The sequence below is a fragment of the Melozone crissalis genome, unplaced genomic scaffold, assembly GCF_028551555.1.
Source record: "Melozone crissalis strain CALT ecotype California unplaced genomic scaffold, PUWL_Pcris_2 ptg000016l_1, whole genome shotgun sequence".
Classification (NCBI taxonomy): Eukaryota; Metazoa; Chordata; class Aves; order Passeriformes; family Passerellidae; genus Melozone; species Melozone crissalis.
In genome coordinates, this window is record NW_026535794.1 from 15,011,982 (window position 1) to 15,028,936 (window position 16,955).

The window sequence follows — 16,955 nt, forward strand, 5'->3', positions numbered from 1 at the left end:
GGTGACTTCCACTGCTCTTGGCAAAGCTGCCAGCAAGAGGGATAGGAATCCCTGTCTGCCCAGATTCCCCGCTGTCCCCGCGCGTGGAACCAGGCAGGGAGGGGAGCAGGAAAAGCGCTCTGGACAAGGGCTGGGGTCGAGCAGCCTTTCGCCACCGCCGAGAGCGAGGGGGCCGCGGGGCAGCCCCAGCCCCGTCCGCACCCACCGGCCCAACCTGGGAGCGGCCGGCCCGCGGGCAAACCCCGCCAAATAAGGCGCTGGCGGGCGGCACGGAGGGAAGCGGGAGGGAAGCGAGCACCGAGCCCCGCCTCAGGAACGGCTCTCCCGTCCTTGCCCGCCGCGCCGCAGACGCCTCCCCGGCCCGCTTGACGGCAGCGGGGAGGAATGTGTTTCCGGGGCGGGTAGAGCGGAGCGCGGACCTCCCCTCCCCTCCCCCGCGGGCCGGGCTCCCGCAGCAGCTCGGAGCAGGCGGCGGCGGGCAGCCAGCGAGGAGCGAGCCCGGGCGTCCCGCCGTGCGCAGCCCAGCCCAGCCCAGCCCAGCCCTGCCCAGCCCAGGACGCCGCCGCCGCAGCGAGCCGGGCGGGCCGGAGCGCGCCCGCTGCCCGGAGCCATGGCCGAGGTAACGGGAGGACGGGCGGGGGTCGCAGCCGGCCGGGAGCGGGATGAGCGGTGCCCGTGGCCGCCCCGGGGCTCGGCGCCTCGGGCGGGCTCCGGCGGGCGGCGCGGGACTGCGAGCGCCGCTTCCCGCGCCGGGAGCCGCCGCCGCCCCGAGTGCGGGTCCCTCGGCGCCGGTCCCGGGCGGAGGAGGGGGCGCCGCCTCCCGCCGTGCCTGCCCGGCGCTGTGGGCGGGAAGGTGTCGGGCCCAGCCTGCGGCTTCCTGTGGCGGCGGGACGGCGGCCTCGGGCCTCCCGTGCCGCCGGGGCCGGCCGGGCCTTTGTCCGGCCCTGGCCCTACCAGCGGAGTAGCGGCCGCCCTGGGCAGCGCCCCGAGCCCTCCTCTCCGAGAGGCACTGAAGCCGTGCGGGTGCTCTGCCCTGTGCCCGTCGCCGCCTCCCGCCGGCCGTGCCGGGGACGGGGGCAGCACTCGGCTGGGAAAGTTTCGGGCTTCTTCCCCGGAGTGTGGGCGAGGGCGGGCGGCCGGAGCGGGACGGTTCCTTCTACGGGAAGCGGGCTCTGGAGTTACAAGAATGGGAACGAAAAGAGTGAGGCAGTGCAGGAACTGAGTACCCCGGGTTTTGACCTGCACAAATCTGCAGAAAGCGAGCACTGAGAGCGGGGTCTGTGCACTTTGAATGACGGGATGGTCGCAGTGCAGCGTTTGCCTGCTCGATCCGTCCAAACTGGCTCTGAGCCTCTATAGTTGCTAAAACTTGTGTCGGGATGGAGTGGGAATGCGAGGCCGCTGTACCGTGTCCCACATGGGGATTTCTGAAAAATCTTACAGCAGTACGGCACTGCTTTGTCTCCTCTTATTGCCTTCAGTTACTGGTGGTTGGAAGGAAACATGGAGCGATAGGAAATTCATTCTGACTCACTGTTCAGGCCCATGTCAGATGTCTTTATGTTGTGGAATAAGGATCTGACTGCCTGTTAAACTCATTAGGTAGTCTGTGACTGTTTATGAAAAGAAGCTGATCAGCGTTCATGTTTGCTTCTTCATTTGTCCTTGATAGAATACAGCAGTCCATTCATGCCAGCACATGTGCACATAGCTGTTGGGTGAAAAATGTTGATTTTTCTGGTAGATTTGCCATCGCTGCTACAGTCCTATTCATGCCAAGGTACACAAACTTTCAGGAGTAACGATTGTCTCCATTTAGATTAGTGGAACCACTCACGGCTAATGCTTCTTGTGTGCTAAAGTGTTGAAATTAAGCAGGACCCTACGTATGTGGAAAAAGATTTAAATAACTTGTACTCCTGGCACGCAGATCATTTGGTAGGTGATGGTAGCAATGTGAGGAAAATTAGTTTTGAGAAATGAGGCAGCTTGGTGGCAGTGAGGGGATTTTGTTGTTCTTGGTTGTTTGTATGGGCCTTTTTAAAGTGGTATTATACTACTAGAAGGATGTAAATTAGACTAAATTAAGCAAGACTAAGAGCAAAGACATTCATTGTCCACATCCATCACAGCGATGAAACCGACAGAACCGATGATTCATTCTCCTGTCACAAAAAATATTACTTGCCTCTGGGTAATGATTAAGTAGCATTTTGCAAGCTTGCCTAAGGCTCTGTTTTTGAGGGTTGCAATAACAGTGAGCCATTGGCAATAGATTGGCAAGACAAGACAAGTTTAAGATGTGAACACCTTTAACTTTTGTCCTTTTCAAAGATGTCTCAGCTGAAAGGTGAAAAGCTGACAGGCATGCATAATCTTACCTTAATCAAAGTTGGAGCTGCTAAGTGCTGTATCTGTTTGCCAGCCACACGATAAATGAACCATATTTATTTCAAAATGAAATGTCAGCAGTTAAAACTCTGTTGTTCTCTGTGGGTGCAGCCAGGGAGCTCATTCTGCTGTCTCTGTTCAGGTGCCTGATCTGTGCCATGTCCCCAGTAAGGCCCACCCTTGTGAAATTGGAGGGATGCTTGCTTCTCTAAGAATGTGCATGAATTTCTGATGGGAGTGCAGAATTTTAGTGTCTTGTCTTGAGTTTTTTAAATGACTCAAGTGGTGAGCCTTACACCACTTCCTTTGGGAAGTAAGTCCCAAAGCTGAAAAAAAACTGTCTGAGAACTTTTCCTGCTCTTCTTTCTTCCTGATTCATGATTCCATTCCTCTCTAAACCATTCTCTGTATACCTCTCATTGGGTAGCTCTGCTGTAGTTCATATTTGAAGAATGCTTGTTTGCTGTGGCTCAGGAAGTAGATATAACTTGGGTGGCAGAAAGGTGAACTTGGGGAGAGCTGTGCACACATGGGATGGGCACATGCTGTGGCCTCCCTTGCCCTGAATACAATTCCCTTGCTGCTGCTGGTATGAGTGCCAGTCAGTTGTTTGTAAATAGTTTTCATGCCTGCCTTTCCACCCAGTCTCGATTTAGTTGGGTGATGTGATGCACGCTTTGCTTGTGGTTCACCCAGTTTCTCATCGGTGTGCTACAGGCCTCGTGCTTGGCTGTAGCTCTTGGTGCTGAAACAAGGTGCTGCAGCTTGGTGTTAAAGTACCTTGTCTTGATGGGACCCTTTTAGTAAGCAAAGGCTCTAGTTCTGCATCAGGCTCCCTTTCCTTTTCGTGGACAGCCATGCAGAGTCCCTGTTGTTCCTCTCCTGCTCGTGGTCCGAGGGCCTGGGTTTCTTCAGTGTGGACCCGCTCATGATGCCTCCTGCAGCCTTTGCTGGTGTCCCTGTCACTGCTGCACAGGAGGTTTAGGGGTTTAATTCTGTGCTACTGTGCTACTTTCTCTGGTAGTTCTGCCATGGTGTAGGAAGTGGGTTTTGTGGAGGAGGGCTGGATGGAGCTTGCTGGCCATTGTATACCTGACCTTCCTCTTCCTCCTCATTCCTTTCCAAATGTGTCTTGCACCCCTTCCATGTAAGACAGACTGTTGTAATCAGTGAGGCATTGCTCAAATGAAGTTAAATCAGTATTAATCACTAGCTTTAAGATTGCTCATGCCACCTCATGAGGCACTTGGAAAAGACATTGATTAAATAGGTCTAGGAAAGACAGAATGCATACTTAACAGTAGCAGAGCCTATTCTGCCTCCTTTGCTTTTCTAGAATGTCAAGTGATTTATTTTTTCCAACCATTTTTTTAGGATGGCCAATCTCCTTGGCATCCTTTTAATTCTTAGGGGCTGCCATCAGCCCTCTGAGAGGGAATCCTTGTTGGGAGTGCCTTTTTTGCTTTTTTTCCTTTGCCTTTTAAGCTGCATCTATTGGTAGAGCTCATAAAGCAATTACATAAATTTGATCAATCTTAAAAATGTAATTAAGGCAATATGTAGTTAGATTTATTTTGGAAGTGTCATTAAAAAGTACTTGCCAGTATGTGTACTATTCCCCTATGACTAGATTTTTAAGTCAGCTGCTATATTCTGTGCCTGGTAGAAAATTTCTGGTCTCTCAGCAGCAGAAAACTCAGAGTTCAGTCTGTGTTTTCCTGCCTCTCATCTCCCATCTGTCTTTATATTGCTGATTCTTCAAATTGTTTCACTCGTCCCACTCGCCTTGCTTTGAAGTCACCTTCTAATAGCAGCATTCTCACTTCCACTTCTACTCCAGGTTTTTCAGCCTTCTGCTCTGGTGTAAGTGTGCAGGGATATTTTTTAGACAAACACAACACATCTCAGACCTGTACATGACAGTAAGTTTTTGTTGTAGGGGAGAGTTAGCTATTTTTTTTCTGAAGAGGATGTTTGTTTGCTTTTCAAAAGAGAGGGAGTATCACAGATTTGAGAACAAATGAATAGATGAACAAATTCAGTGGCTGTCTCATGGACAGATACTAGCAATATCTGTGTGTGATTTAATGCTCCTTTTGTGTCAGAAAATTAAAATCTGTTGGATAGTTCTAGTGCTGCTGACTATTGTCATTTATGGTGACAAATATGTTCTCCTTTTTACTGTCTAGTTCCTCCTTGCTCTGCTCTGTGGTGTATTGTGTTGACAACTTTCTATAAAGGATGATGTTTCTTGTCATGTGGTAACCAGAGGGGACCACAATATTGACCAGTATCTGTCAGTTGTTGTGGTTATGGCATTTCTGGGGTAGCCTACAAAGCCATTTTTGTGTTTACCCACAAATGGGAAGACATATTCTATTTCTTTTTTTTTTTTTTTCCTAATTTGTCCTGCATAGGCGTGGTCCAATAACTTGAACTCCTAAAACTGTAAGTCAGAATAAATTTATGAGAAGACTTTTTCTCTGAACTTTTTTCTTTCCCAACATGTGAATTTTTAGTGTAAGAACCAGTAAAAAGTATATATGGCTTCATTGAAAGAAGTGGTTGTGTGCTTTAGCTGTGTGTGTTTCTACCCAATGTATCTGAGCAGCAATTGTTGGGAATGTTATGCAGGAAATGAAGATTCTAACTTCTCTGAATGAAAAATGGGACCCTAGGCACCTTACTATAATCACTAAATAATATGATTGCCTTTTTCACTACTAAAGGTGCTCTCTTTAGCAGAATGTTGCTATTAAACATCCTGTGTTTTTGTGATAACCACTTTGTATTATTTTTCTATTCTTAAAGTAATCAGAGTGGTTAGTGGACTTCCTAGGCTATTGTATTTTCTCATTAATGGATTGGATATGTTCAGAAAGACGTTAACAAAATTTGCACTTAACCAAGCACATGGTAGGGGAATTAGCCTGATGAGACTATAATATTAATGTTTTCTTTTACAAAAGGTCATAGAATTCCTACTTGGAATCATCTTTGGGGCGTCACTGAGCAGAGGCTCTTTTAATATTTTAGTGATTTTTTTTCTGCTAACTTTTTCATTTCTCTTTACAGTCAGATGCAAAGTGGCTTATGAAACATGCTTTCTTTCTTAAAAGCAGTTTCATGTGTTTCATTTTTTTTCTTTTTCAATAGCAGCAACGAAATGCCATTAGTATTCTTGTGGTTTTATTAGAGGGGAAGTTTTGAGTAACAGAACTGAGTCTGGAATCTTAACTTTGTTGCTGCTCATAAGAGCTGAGAAGATATCGGTCTTTTCTTACCATCCTGTTCATTCCTTTCTGTCACAGAAAAATGTTTTGCAAATTTCTGTTAAATTAATGCAGTTCTCACATTTTGTCAGCAAATCATTAGACTATAAAAGTCACTTTCTCAAAAATTCTAATCTGTAAGACCATGTTTAAGTGCAGATTCCTGTTTATAATGCTCATAAACTGCAACATATACAATACCTAATGCCAGAATTTCCTCCCTCAAATGATTGGCATCATATTTGTAGTTCTCCTATTTCTGCTCTGGGTTTTGTATGAGATCACATACTTAACTTAGTCACAGTTTTGACTCACTTAGTTTTAACTTCTGCTCTTGGTACATTCTAGTGTAAAAGCAGGAAGGGCTGTTGTTTGTATGAATTCTTGTTGTTTTAAATTACAAATTTCTCTGTAGTATTTATACTACAAAGAAGTACCTGCATTTAATTTTCTATTATAGCTATTAACAATATATTTTAAATTTTGTAGATATAGAAGTAAAAGCATTTTTGATGTGGAAGCTGAATAGAAGAAGAGAAATATTTCTTCTTTTCTCAACCTTTGTGGTAGAATGAAAAACAGTGATTATATATTGGGCTGAACTGAAACACTGAACTTACCCTCATTCAAAGATGACTGATCTGTGGTTATTTAAAAGAGAAGAAAAATAATTGTGTCGAATTAATTTAGAAGGAGTCAGTATTTCACTTAGGAAATGGTGATGAGTCAAGGTGGTATCTTGGATATCAGTGCATACTTGGTCTCTGGAAAACAAATCTGAGACTGGGATGGGTAGTTTGGCATAATCTTGCCCTTGAAGTAAATATTGAAATAAGGATGTGTCCATTTGGAAAGGGGGATAAGCTGTTATTCTGGTGTTTCTTAATTTTCTTTGGTGGAATTGTAATTTAATGTGTCTTAACATGTGCTTACCTTGGGCAGTGGCACCAAGAGCCACATCTTCCCCTGGTGCAGGAGGCTGCATCTGATCTCTCCTCATCTGCTCTGGGTCCTGGTAGGCTGGCAAGACCTGCTGGGAGTGATGTTCCACGAAGCAGAGGGTGCTCTTCCAGTGAGCACTGGGGTAAGCAGAGTGTCCAGGGGCATCCTGGGGACCATAGGAGGTTATTTGAAGGACCTGGCATTCCAGTAGCTTGGCCAGCATCCTCCAGTTCAGCTGCTTAAGTACTGAATTGGCAACATCCAGCTCCACCTACATCCTCAGCTGTCTGGTGTTCCAAATCTTGGGTGAAGAGGTTTTGGATAAAGATGAGTACAACTAAAAGGAAGGCCTGTTTCTGAAGTGGAGGTAGATATGAAAGAATGTCATCTTTTCGATGTTAAATCAAAGCACTCTCCCAGGTGTCAAAAGATGACACATTTTAGTAGTTGGTTATCAATAAATTTGGAATAAATTTTGTATCAGGATGACTTCTGATACTGCTGACACATCTTTGGGAGTGGAGTGGTGGCTGAAGGTTTTATGCTTGTCCAGTCAGCAAGTGAAATGCTCCCTCTTCTGCTAATGAAAAGGAGAAATGAGGAAATCTTTGCTGTCACCATCCACAAGGTTGGCTAGGGTAAGCACGGTTGATGTGCTGCCAGTGAATTCTGGCTGGGCTTTTTTCTTATTACACTGATGCTTTATTTTCTTGTGTATTAGGAAATTAGTTTTAGTGGGCTTAGGAGAAAGTCAATAATTACTTTCTCAGAGCTTCCTTCTGTGCTTTTGCAAGGTTGTATTCAGTGTGTGTTACTGTGCTGACTTTGTGATGCCAGGTGGAGATAGTCCCACAGCTGAAAGGCATGCTATAACCCATCTGCATAGAATACAAGGCTTGACAGTTTTTTAATTGTTAATTTGCTGATTTTGTGGCAGAATAGATTAAAAATCTGTCTTTCAGTGACATATGAATATAACTTATGTGCATTTCCAAAACATCTGAAAGTGTAACATTTTAGAAGGTAACACTTGTTCTGTGTAGTTCAAAAATGGGGATGATTTTTTGTGTTGTTTTTGTCACTTATATGCAAATACAAATCAGTGTGAAAAATTAATGTACAAGAAGTTCAGTGTAATTTTTCCTGGGTGTGGACTTCAGCATAAAAAAGGAAACAGCAAATTTCCTTTTTTGGAAGAACATGCTGTACATACCAGCTATAGGTTGTTAAAAACCACTTAATAAAATCAATAAACAGCAACAAACATTTTTTCCTGTGTTATCTCCCTCCACTACACATGTTGTTTACACAAGTTTTCAAAAACTAGACTAAAATGTTACACAGCTATGTTACAGATATCTCCTTTCAGTGAAAAACTCAACTCCAGCTTTAAGGAGTAACTATACTGTGTGAGATTGCTGCCAGCATTTTTGCCATTGCCAGCTGTCTGGTTTGGATAGTAATAAAAGAGTTTGCACAAATACTGCCTCTTTTTGGTGCATAATTCACAATGCAGTTTCACTTTCTAAATGAAGAATATCTGTATTTAATATGATTAACATTTGTTGTAGCTGGAAGCAATTTTAATGCTATGTCGCTGCAGAGTTTAAAAAATACCTCACTCATTAGTGGTAACTCAAAACTCTGCAGCAGACAACTGCTTTTCAAATTTATCTAAATTTCATATTTTGTAAAATGTTCCATTGGCTTTTGAGCCATGAATTCAACTAAAATTGTGTTTAATTTTCATAGGAATGTGGTTCTGCAGCAGTTGATACCAGTGCTAGGTCTCAACTGTCCCTCCTGCCAGTAGCTGTGCAATTTTGCCATCCTGCTTGCATCAGCTGTGGAAGTTATAGGGCTGTACATTGAGTTATTGAAATAACTGTTCTGGCTGAAAAACAGCTTGGCCAAAAATTAATTTTCAGCTAGGTCAGTTGTTGCAGCTGGGAAATCACATGCAAGGGACGTGCTTCAGAGCCAGGGGAGGAAGGGGAAAATGTGCAACTCATAGAGAAAGTGTGTGCCACTGTGGCAGTCCAGAGATAAGTTGGCATAAACTGCTGTGGAACCTCACAGCATCTGCTCGTGCCTGCTTTGACTTGAGCAAACCATCTTAACTTGCTAGATCAGGTGAGAAATCACTCAGCAAGGTGTTATTGCTCAGCTTGTTCCGCTGGCTCAGCTAAGGGGCAGAAGTATCTTCCGTAGCTGGCACCAGAGAAATTAAGGGTGCAAAGGGGGCAATTTTAGGGTCTGGAGAAGTTGAGCTGTCTCCTGGGTTCTCTAGTAGCAAACTGGTAGATGTACTTGGCTGCTATGAGAAACCTCACCTTGTGTTATCTTCTGCAGTGCTCTTAGAAGCAGCTTGTGGACTCCAAGCTTGAAATCTGCTCTGGAAAGCAGCAGAAGTGTATGAATAGGCAGATTGTTCTGGCCAGAACTGCTTTTTATGAAGTACTTTGTGATGAGTCTGGGTGGTTTTGGTTTTGATTTTTTTTATTAAAAAGTCTTTTAAGGTTGAAGTTATTTTTTTTCCCTGAGATTGATGAGCTTTTTGCAAGTCCTCAAATTTGCATCAAAATCTGGATAAAGTTCACTGTTTGTTTCAGTTTGTGCTTCTGCCTAGTCTTTTATCACTGCCATTGAATTAATAATCATCATTAATTTTGTACATAAAAATATATAGCATACATATGAAAAATTAAATATATATAGAATTAAATTCTGTTCAAAATCTCATAGATACAGATTTATAAGGCTGTATGTACTTTTGTGGGATAACCAGTTTTTTATTGTTTCTGCATGATCACTTTTGTGGACACTGGCATTAAGAATGTTGAGGATAAGGGTTGTTCTACAAGTCTCATTCTAATTGTGTTTGAATAGTGAATCTTTTTAAAAACTTGATCTTAAATATTTGAATATTATCTGTAAACATTATTTTATGTGCTTGCTATTCAAATCCTGAAGTAAAACATGAACAAACAACAACAAACCTAAAATCCTTCAGTATTTTGTTCTTTGCTTCTGTTAATTTTTTCTGCCAACTAATTTATTCTGATAACCTGTAAAAATAAAATCAGAATAGTTCCTCAAATTGGCTGGGTGTGTTGCAGAGCATTTATAAACAATTCATCCAAGATCACCTTAGGGTGGTTGGCCTGATGGCCTGAATTTAGGCTGGCTCAGCAGCAGAGAGCCTTCAGTGTAATTTTGGAGGGCAGCCAGTCTGACAGCCACCTGCCCCTTCTTAGGAGCTGTTTGCTCAGCACTCCACTGTCCATGTGGAGGTCTGGTTTTCACTGAGCCTTACAGAAAGTGCCATTTGACACAGAGGGGAAAGGGATGGCCCGAGGTCCAAGTGGAGCTGGCTGGGATAGAGGTGGGGGAGGTCCCCGAGTTGTTAGCACAGGGGCAGAGGTTGCTGTTGTGGAGATGCTGCAGCACTGCTGGTTCTTTCAGCTGCAGTTTGCTTTCATCTGGGTTTTGGCTGCTGAAACTGTGCCCTGGGTGTTAATGATAGCTCCTGGTGGGTGAACTCTGCCATGTAACGACAGACGAGTTTCCGCTGAGTGTTCTCTTTGTGGCGTGCCAGCTGCCGGCTTCCTGCAGTACCTGCAGCAATTGCCAGCAGCACATTTGCAATTGTTTTTTCTTAAAGAAATAGATACATGAGACACTGCATTTACTGAAACTCTCTAGCTTTTTACTTAAGAACATACTTGCCTCTATTCTGCTTTTACTTTAACAGAGAAGCTTGGATTAAAGTAAGTTTAGCCAGATGCTGTGATAGTCGTGGAGGCAGCACAGCCTCGGAAGCATCAGTTACAGTCAGCTGTGCAAGAGCTATATTTATATGCTTAACTAAACTTTTCATTTCCCCGTGTGGATAAATGTGAGGTTTAAGTTGCACAAAATTAAATAGTGTCTTTATGTGAGTAGTAAGTGGTGCAGAGTATGCAGGAATTTAATACATGTGGAACAGATCCCCATGTTTTCTACTAGAATGATTTAAATCATTATGTGGCATTCTTGATTGTAATCTGTCTGTGATGGAAATGCTAAATGTAGCCAAGAAGTCTTGTAGGCTGGAAAAAGCTATGTAAACAAGTTAAGTATCCAGTTCACACTTTCTCCCACCAAAAAATGGTGTTATATTTAGACTAGAGCGGAGATTAAGTTGTTATGGCAAAAACAACTCATGGTTCTAAAAGCATTTGAAAAGTACTGAAACAACAGATTTTTAAAATTCTGTTTTAATCACAGTTGTGTGAAGAGATGCTTATAATAATGAAAATCCTGAAATATTTGTTATGGAAAAAATGCCTACTGATTACAGCAAGATTGAGTGTAGTAATAATTCTTATAAATTTCTGGAGACAACATGCTTTGAGTCAGTAAAGTTGTGATGAACTATTGAAAGCTTATGTTTGAAAGAGTATGGAAAAGGGATATTTTTGACAGTGACAGTTTTAATGGGAAAAAATGGCATACGTTTGTTATTGGTGCATATTGTTGTATATTTATCCTTAAAGAGGAAACTTTCTAGCTGTGCATGTATAGTGGTGCTGTAGGTGTAGCAAACACTTTGAACCGCAGCAATAAAAAACAAAAAAAAAGTAAGAATAGGCCTGGTGTGTTTCAGTGGTTTAGGCTTGGAGAGGTGCTGCCTTTGCAAGGTGCTTGCACACCAGCATAAGCAGCACAGGACATTGTTTTGTCCTTTCCTGAAATTTAAAGAGTTTCATTGTATCCTTGTATGAATCCTCGGGTTCTGTGGGTGGGATGCAATGACATAGGATTTCATAGGCACAGCAGTTTGAGAAATGTAGAGCAAATTGTAGTTGCAGACTGGATTGTCAGGGATGTAAATGTTATAGCTTAAACTAGGTGTAAGCCAAAGGTAATCAACACATAAAGCACGTTGCTGATGTTTTAATGAGGTGTAGCTGCGAGTCTGAGTGCTCTGCTGGACAGCATGCAGAGTTGTGTTTCTCTCCTAATTTAGTGTTGAACTTAAGGCACAATACACCTGCTTGTTAGTCTAGTTTTCCAAAATATAGCTGTCAGAGTTCATGTTGTAAATTGCAGTTTGTGGATAACTGCCTGGTAAAAAAAATTAAATAAAAAGGAACATTTTTGTGAGAAAGAGTACCTGACTTGGCTCTTGAACTGTTTCATATATGTGGTCATCATGCACAGGTTGCTTGTTCTTGTGAGCTGTGTCAAAGTACTACCTGTCTTTCAAGCATTGAGATGCTTCCCAGAGTAACTCCTGAACTGTGGAATCTTGGCTTCAAATTATGATTCAACAGGTCAAGAAAGTGTTATACAAATCATCTCTTCATGTGCATACAAACCAAGCCAGGGACAAGGATGGTTAATACAGCAAAGCAGTGTTCTTAAATTGGTAATGATTTGTGGTATGGTAGTACTGTGAAGATCTAGCCGTGAGTTACAAGCTGTCTGTGCATGGCAGTGTGCACACACACTGTTTGAAGAAAGGTTCTCCTTTCAAAAGTGGTGCTGACTAACCAGTGTTAATCCTGCCTGCACTACAGCGCTCTCCGAAAAGCCTGAGAACAAAGGGAAGAGATCAAGGTTGCACTTGGGGTTTGCTGACTAGAAAGATGAAGGCTCTTTGTCAGTCGCTGCATCTTCAAGTTGCCTCTGTGAATCTTTTTCCTGTTCTTCTGCCTTCTCTCATCATCGTCAGCATGGCATTCTGACGTGTGTGGGTTCTGAAATAGAGATATTTAATGAAAAGACAAATCGTGGTGTGATTCCTGGGACTGTCCTGTACAGGGCCAGGAGTTGGACTTCAGTGATCCTTGTGTGTCCCTTCCAGCTCAGAGTATTCTGAGAATAAATTGAGTGGGCTTTAGTAGCAGTGTTCTTTTTTACAATTTGCTATGGCACTTGTTTTTCTTGTGATGAGTATTACTTAGGTGTGCAGCCAATTGTAGGAGTTTGTCATTAAGAGAAATTGTCAGTAGATTTTGCTAGTGGAAACACAAATACAGTGAAACACATACAGAAATACAATGAAATCAGGCATGGTATGTAATTTACCCTGCCTTTATAGGTTTGCTATGTTCCATAATAGTCTACATTCTGTAGGTTTTTCTGGCTTTCTAGACGTTCCCTGGCTGTCTTTGGTTCCTTGTATTTAGCTCCTTGTATTTACTTTTAATGTAAGTCCCTAGAGAAGTCCGTATAGTTTGGATTGGTCAAGTCTGCAAGTAGGGAGGGATTTCAGCGCAGCATGCACAGGTCAGAGTGATCATCCACGACCCAGGAGGTTTGCAGTTGAGGCTCTCTTATGTGTCTGAGTGTGAATATACATCTGTTTTACCTCAGGGTAGAGCATTTGGTGAGAAAGAAATATCAAGTTCGTACTCCAGATTATGAACCCAAGTATCTGTTTTTTCTCATGGACAATATGCTGTAAGTCTGTAAATATTCCAGGGAACAGTAACTGGAACCCCACTTATACCTTTTCATCTAGCTCCTGCTATATGAGCCCTTCAGTAGGTAAACTAGAGACAAAACTATCAGTTTTTCTGTCTCTGTGCCTTTTGTTCTGTGTAGCAGAACAAAGGTTTAATTAAAGCTCATACTAGAGGATGATAAAGCATTCCCAGAAAATGGGATTGCAAACCCTTTGGGGCTGAGGAGGGACTGGAGCCCTTTTACCTTACTTCCTGTGAATGCCACAATACTGTAAAATATCTGGGATCCATTACCACCTTCTGTCATGTCCCAACTGGATCTACAGCATTTTATCTTTCTCATTGTGCAGAGATGTCAGATACCCAAAAACTTTATCATCTACAGTTGTTCTGAAACCTCTACCTGTATTTTTTCTGATTATAGATGAAATTTATGTCTTCCATCAAGAAAAATTTCCCCACCACAATTCCCTGCAGCCAGGCACCTAACTTGGGCAGATTTGTTTCCATTCCATAATTCAAATCAAAACCAAAAAGTAGTTTGCATAAAAATACCCAGTTGCTTTTCATTCCATTATTTAGAACTGTCAGAAAATTGAGAGCTCCTGTGAAACCCAGAAACAAACATGAGCAAATTCTATGTAAAATTAATAACTGGTCAAACCGTGTGAGTGCTTGTGAAGTTAGTGGTTCAGTCTTGAAGCAGCTGTCCTAAATAAACTAACAAACACCCCATACTCTGGGGACACAAGATGATACCATGAACAGCCCTCCAGCTCTGTTCTCATGAGCTGTGGCCTCAGCCTGCTCCTACTTGTACATGAACATTTTCATTTATTCTGCTGAAGAGGCCATGTGTTGTAGGTGCCCATGCTGGGATTTCAGCAAAAGACACAAGGGTATTTTAGAACCCAACACCTACTGATTTTTCCCACTGCATTCAGTCCTTTTTGGTGAATTTTAAGCTACTTGATCTTGTGGGAAAATTTTTAGAGCTGTATGAATCAACTGTGGGTAGTAATGTAGTGTAACTCAGAGTCTTGGCAGTTGCATTACTGTTGGTGTTTGCTTGCCTTACTGGGCATGGGAGCGGCACAGGAGTTTCAGTGTCAAACTGGTACAATTGTGGTATCTTTTCTCATGGTCTGGGCATGCACAAATGTGTATTCTCATCTCTTTTGGGACTCCCAGCCCTGCAGGGGAATCTTCTGAACTAACAGGGACATACACTAATTGTGGCAGGTGACCTTACAGAACCATACTGGAATGGAGGAGCCAGTCTCCCTAACCTAAGCAGAAAATCAGCTTTTTGTAGATTTTTACTCTTGTAATTGAAAGTTAAGTCTTAACTAGTTTATTATATATTGTTTAAATATATAATGCCCTGCTAAAACAGTGTTTAGAGAAGTGATTTGGAGACATGTTTTATTCCATTAACTTAGAAGTAACTGACAGAAGTTAAGTCCAATGTGAAATACTGTTGTTTCTTTTATGCTGTAGCATCACAGTAGCTGAAGTGTGTATGCCTTAAAGTTTTCTCAGGAAACACTTTGAGTAAGCAGTCTTGATGTGCTGAACTTTTTGTGTAAAAGTTATTTCAGTGCTAAGGAATTTTTTATTTTGCACTTCAGTCTGTGATAACATCCCATTCTTTCCATATTACTGCAAGCAGTTCAAAAACGTCTGCGTTCATGTCTGTAAAGTTACCAGGGGCAGAAGGAACATTGTGGTCTTGAGCCATGGTGTGAGGCTGGTAGATAGGCTGTTGAAGGAAGGCTTACTTCTAGAATTCCCATTTGGATTGGTGTGTTGCAAAGCCCTGCTCTGGGGACTGCACTTCTGTTGTCCATCTTGACTTGTCCCATCAAATTTACTTTCCCTACGTGGGGATGCTCTGCTAGTTCATCCATCATGATGCAAGGTCAGGAGCTGGACCTCTGTGAAGGGTAACCATCACAAGGCTGGTCTGCATCCAGGGAACAAATAGTTTTGTAGGCTGAGTTTAGGATTGGGTTCTTTGATTAAAATTGCTGGCAATTCAAGCACCAGTGTTTATCCCAAATCTCTGCCTGTTTAATGAAGAATGCATCACATAATTTCTTAATGGTGGTCCTGGAATTTACTGTGTGGTGTATTCTGACTATACTTCAGTATCACAGTAACACTGATTAAGTAAATTAGATAGCTGTGAAGGTCATAAATAAAGAATTACCATTTAAGATTTGTGGGAAAATCTATTCCTCGGACTTGAAAACTTTAATCAAAAGTAATTCCTTAGTGTAAAACTTTTTTTTTTTTTTTGTACTGGTGCCATACTAATGTGCCTCTCTCAAAACAGAACAGAAAGATACCACTTTAGTGCTTTCTTTTATACTGAATTGCTTCTTTACAGTGAATAGTTGTACAAGCAGATATGTTTAAAGTTGTTTCATATGCAGGCAATTTGGGGATTGTAATTAATTAACTCCCTCTGCTGAGGGAGTTCTGCTGTCAAGTGTATTTGCAGATCATTGCTAGAGATTTGTAGTCTCTGTGTCATTGTGTCCCATGTCACTAAGGTTGTTTGGTTCTTCAGTCCATTCTTTTCCCTCCACTTTTTTTTTCAGAAATATCAATGGGATTCATTCTGCCAGTCAGTAAAATTCACACTGAAAAGCATGGTCCTCAGCTACTGCTAGGAAACCTTCTGGAGAGAGGGAAGAAGGAACTGTTTTAGCAGGGTAGCCATTGAGTTCTGAAACAGGCGTCTCCAGAGACTGTTTCTTTCTGCTTATTTTAGACACTTGTCCCTTCCTGCTCCTTTTTTAACCAGAGCCCTCATGCCTGGGGGTGGGGGCTTGGCTGTGTGACCAGTGTAGTCCAGCACACACCACTGGCTCTGGCTGAGCAGCAGGAGCTTGTGCTTCCCGTCCCCTCCAAGTTCTCTTTTTCTCCATCATCATCTCACCACATCTCCCACACCAGGATAAGTCATTTTGTAGCCAGGTGGAAGGAACAGGGCAGTTTCTTTGTTGGATTAGTTTCAGACAGATCTTTTCTTGTTCCAGCCATCCTGGTGGCCACGGTAATGCTGGCATTGATCAAAAAGGAAAGCAGTGAGAGTAATTAGCCACGAGGTTGACTAACAAGAGGGAATAATCAGCAAGGAGAATGGGGCAGCTCTCTTCAGTGACTTTCCATCCTTGCACTACATGAAAGTGGCTGTAAACCTAACATCAGCTCCAGGAGGAATCAATTCTGTGCCGCATTTCTGAACTGAGATTTAAACCCATGAAAGTACAGCTCGTGCCAAGATGTGTCAGGCTGAGGGAAGCACGAGTGTGAGTCCAAAAGTGTGAGTTGTGTTTTCATTTCTAGGTTTGTAAGTGCAATTAGAGTGGTGTGTGGGGCTGTGAGTCAGTTGGCTGTCTGGATCCTGCTTTAAAAAGGTGCTGTCTGCACGACAGCTCAGCTCTTACTGCACACTGAAATGTTTCCCCCGTGCTCTGGTTGCATGTTTCAGTGGAAAGCTTTGCACTAAGGCAGAGTTCAGAATGCAGTAGGGGCAGATGCCATGGAGTGTTTTCCTGTGCTTGCCATCAGCTTGGTGCATTCTGCATTGCTGGGTGAGATGAGCAGCTCAGCTGAAGGGAACAATACTGCAGGAACCCAACACATCATTGTTAATATTATCTAAATATCTGTATAAACTGTGGCCTGTGGCAGTGCTGAGCTAGGGAGTGATGGGAGGAGAGCAGCATAGCTATCAGTATTTAATTTCAGAGGATTAAATGTGTGTATAACTCTTACCTTTCTTCCTTGATCCTATTTGCCCAGGTAATTTTCTGTAGTGGTTATATTGCCATTCTGATAAATAAATTTTAAAAGTCTTCGGTACTGTGGAGTAGTCAGTTGT

General features: G+C 42.8%; 1 protein-coding gene across 1 annotated transcript in view; it reads left to right on the plus strand.

The window, feature by feature from the left end:
- Window positions 1–554: 554 nt before the first annotated feature.
- ITGB1 (integrin subunit beta 1) overlaps window positions 555–16,955 on the plus strand; it is a 42,942-nt gene continuing 26,541 nt past the window's right edge. The window contains exon 1 of the mRNA XM_054273865.1: window positions 555–619. Within this exon, the coding sequence (XP_054129840.1) occupies window positions 611–619 (9 nt within the window). The 5' untranslated portion in view covers window positions 555–610. The remainder of the gene's footprint in view (window positions 620–16,955) is intronic.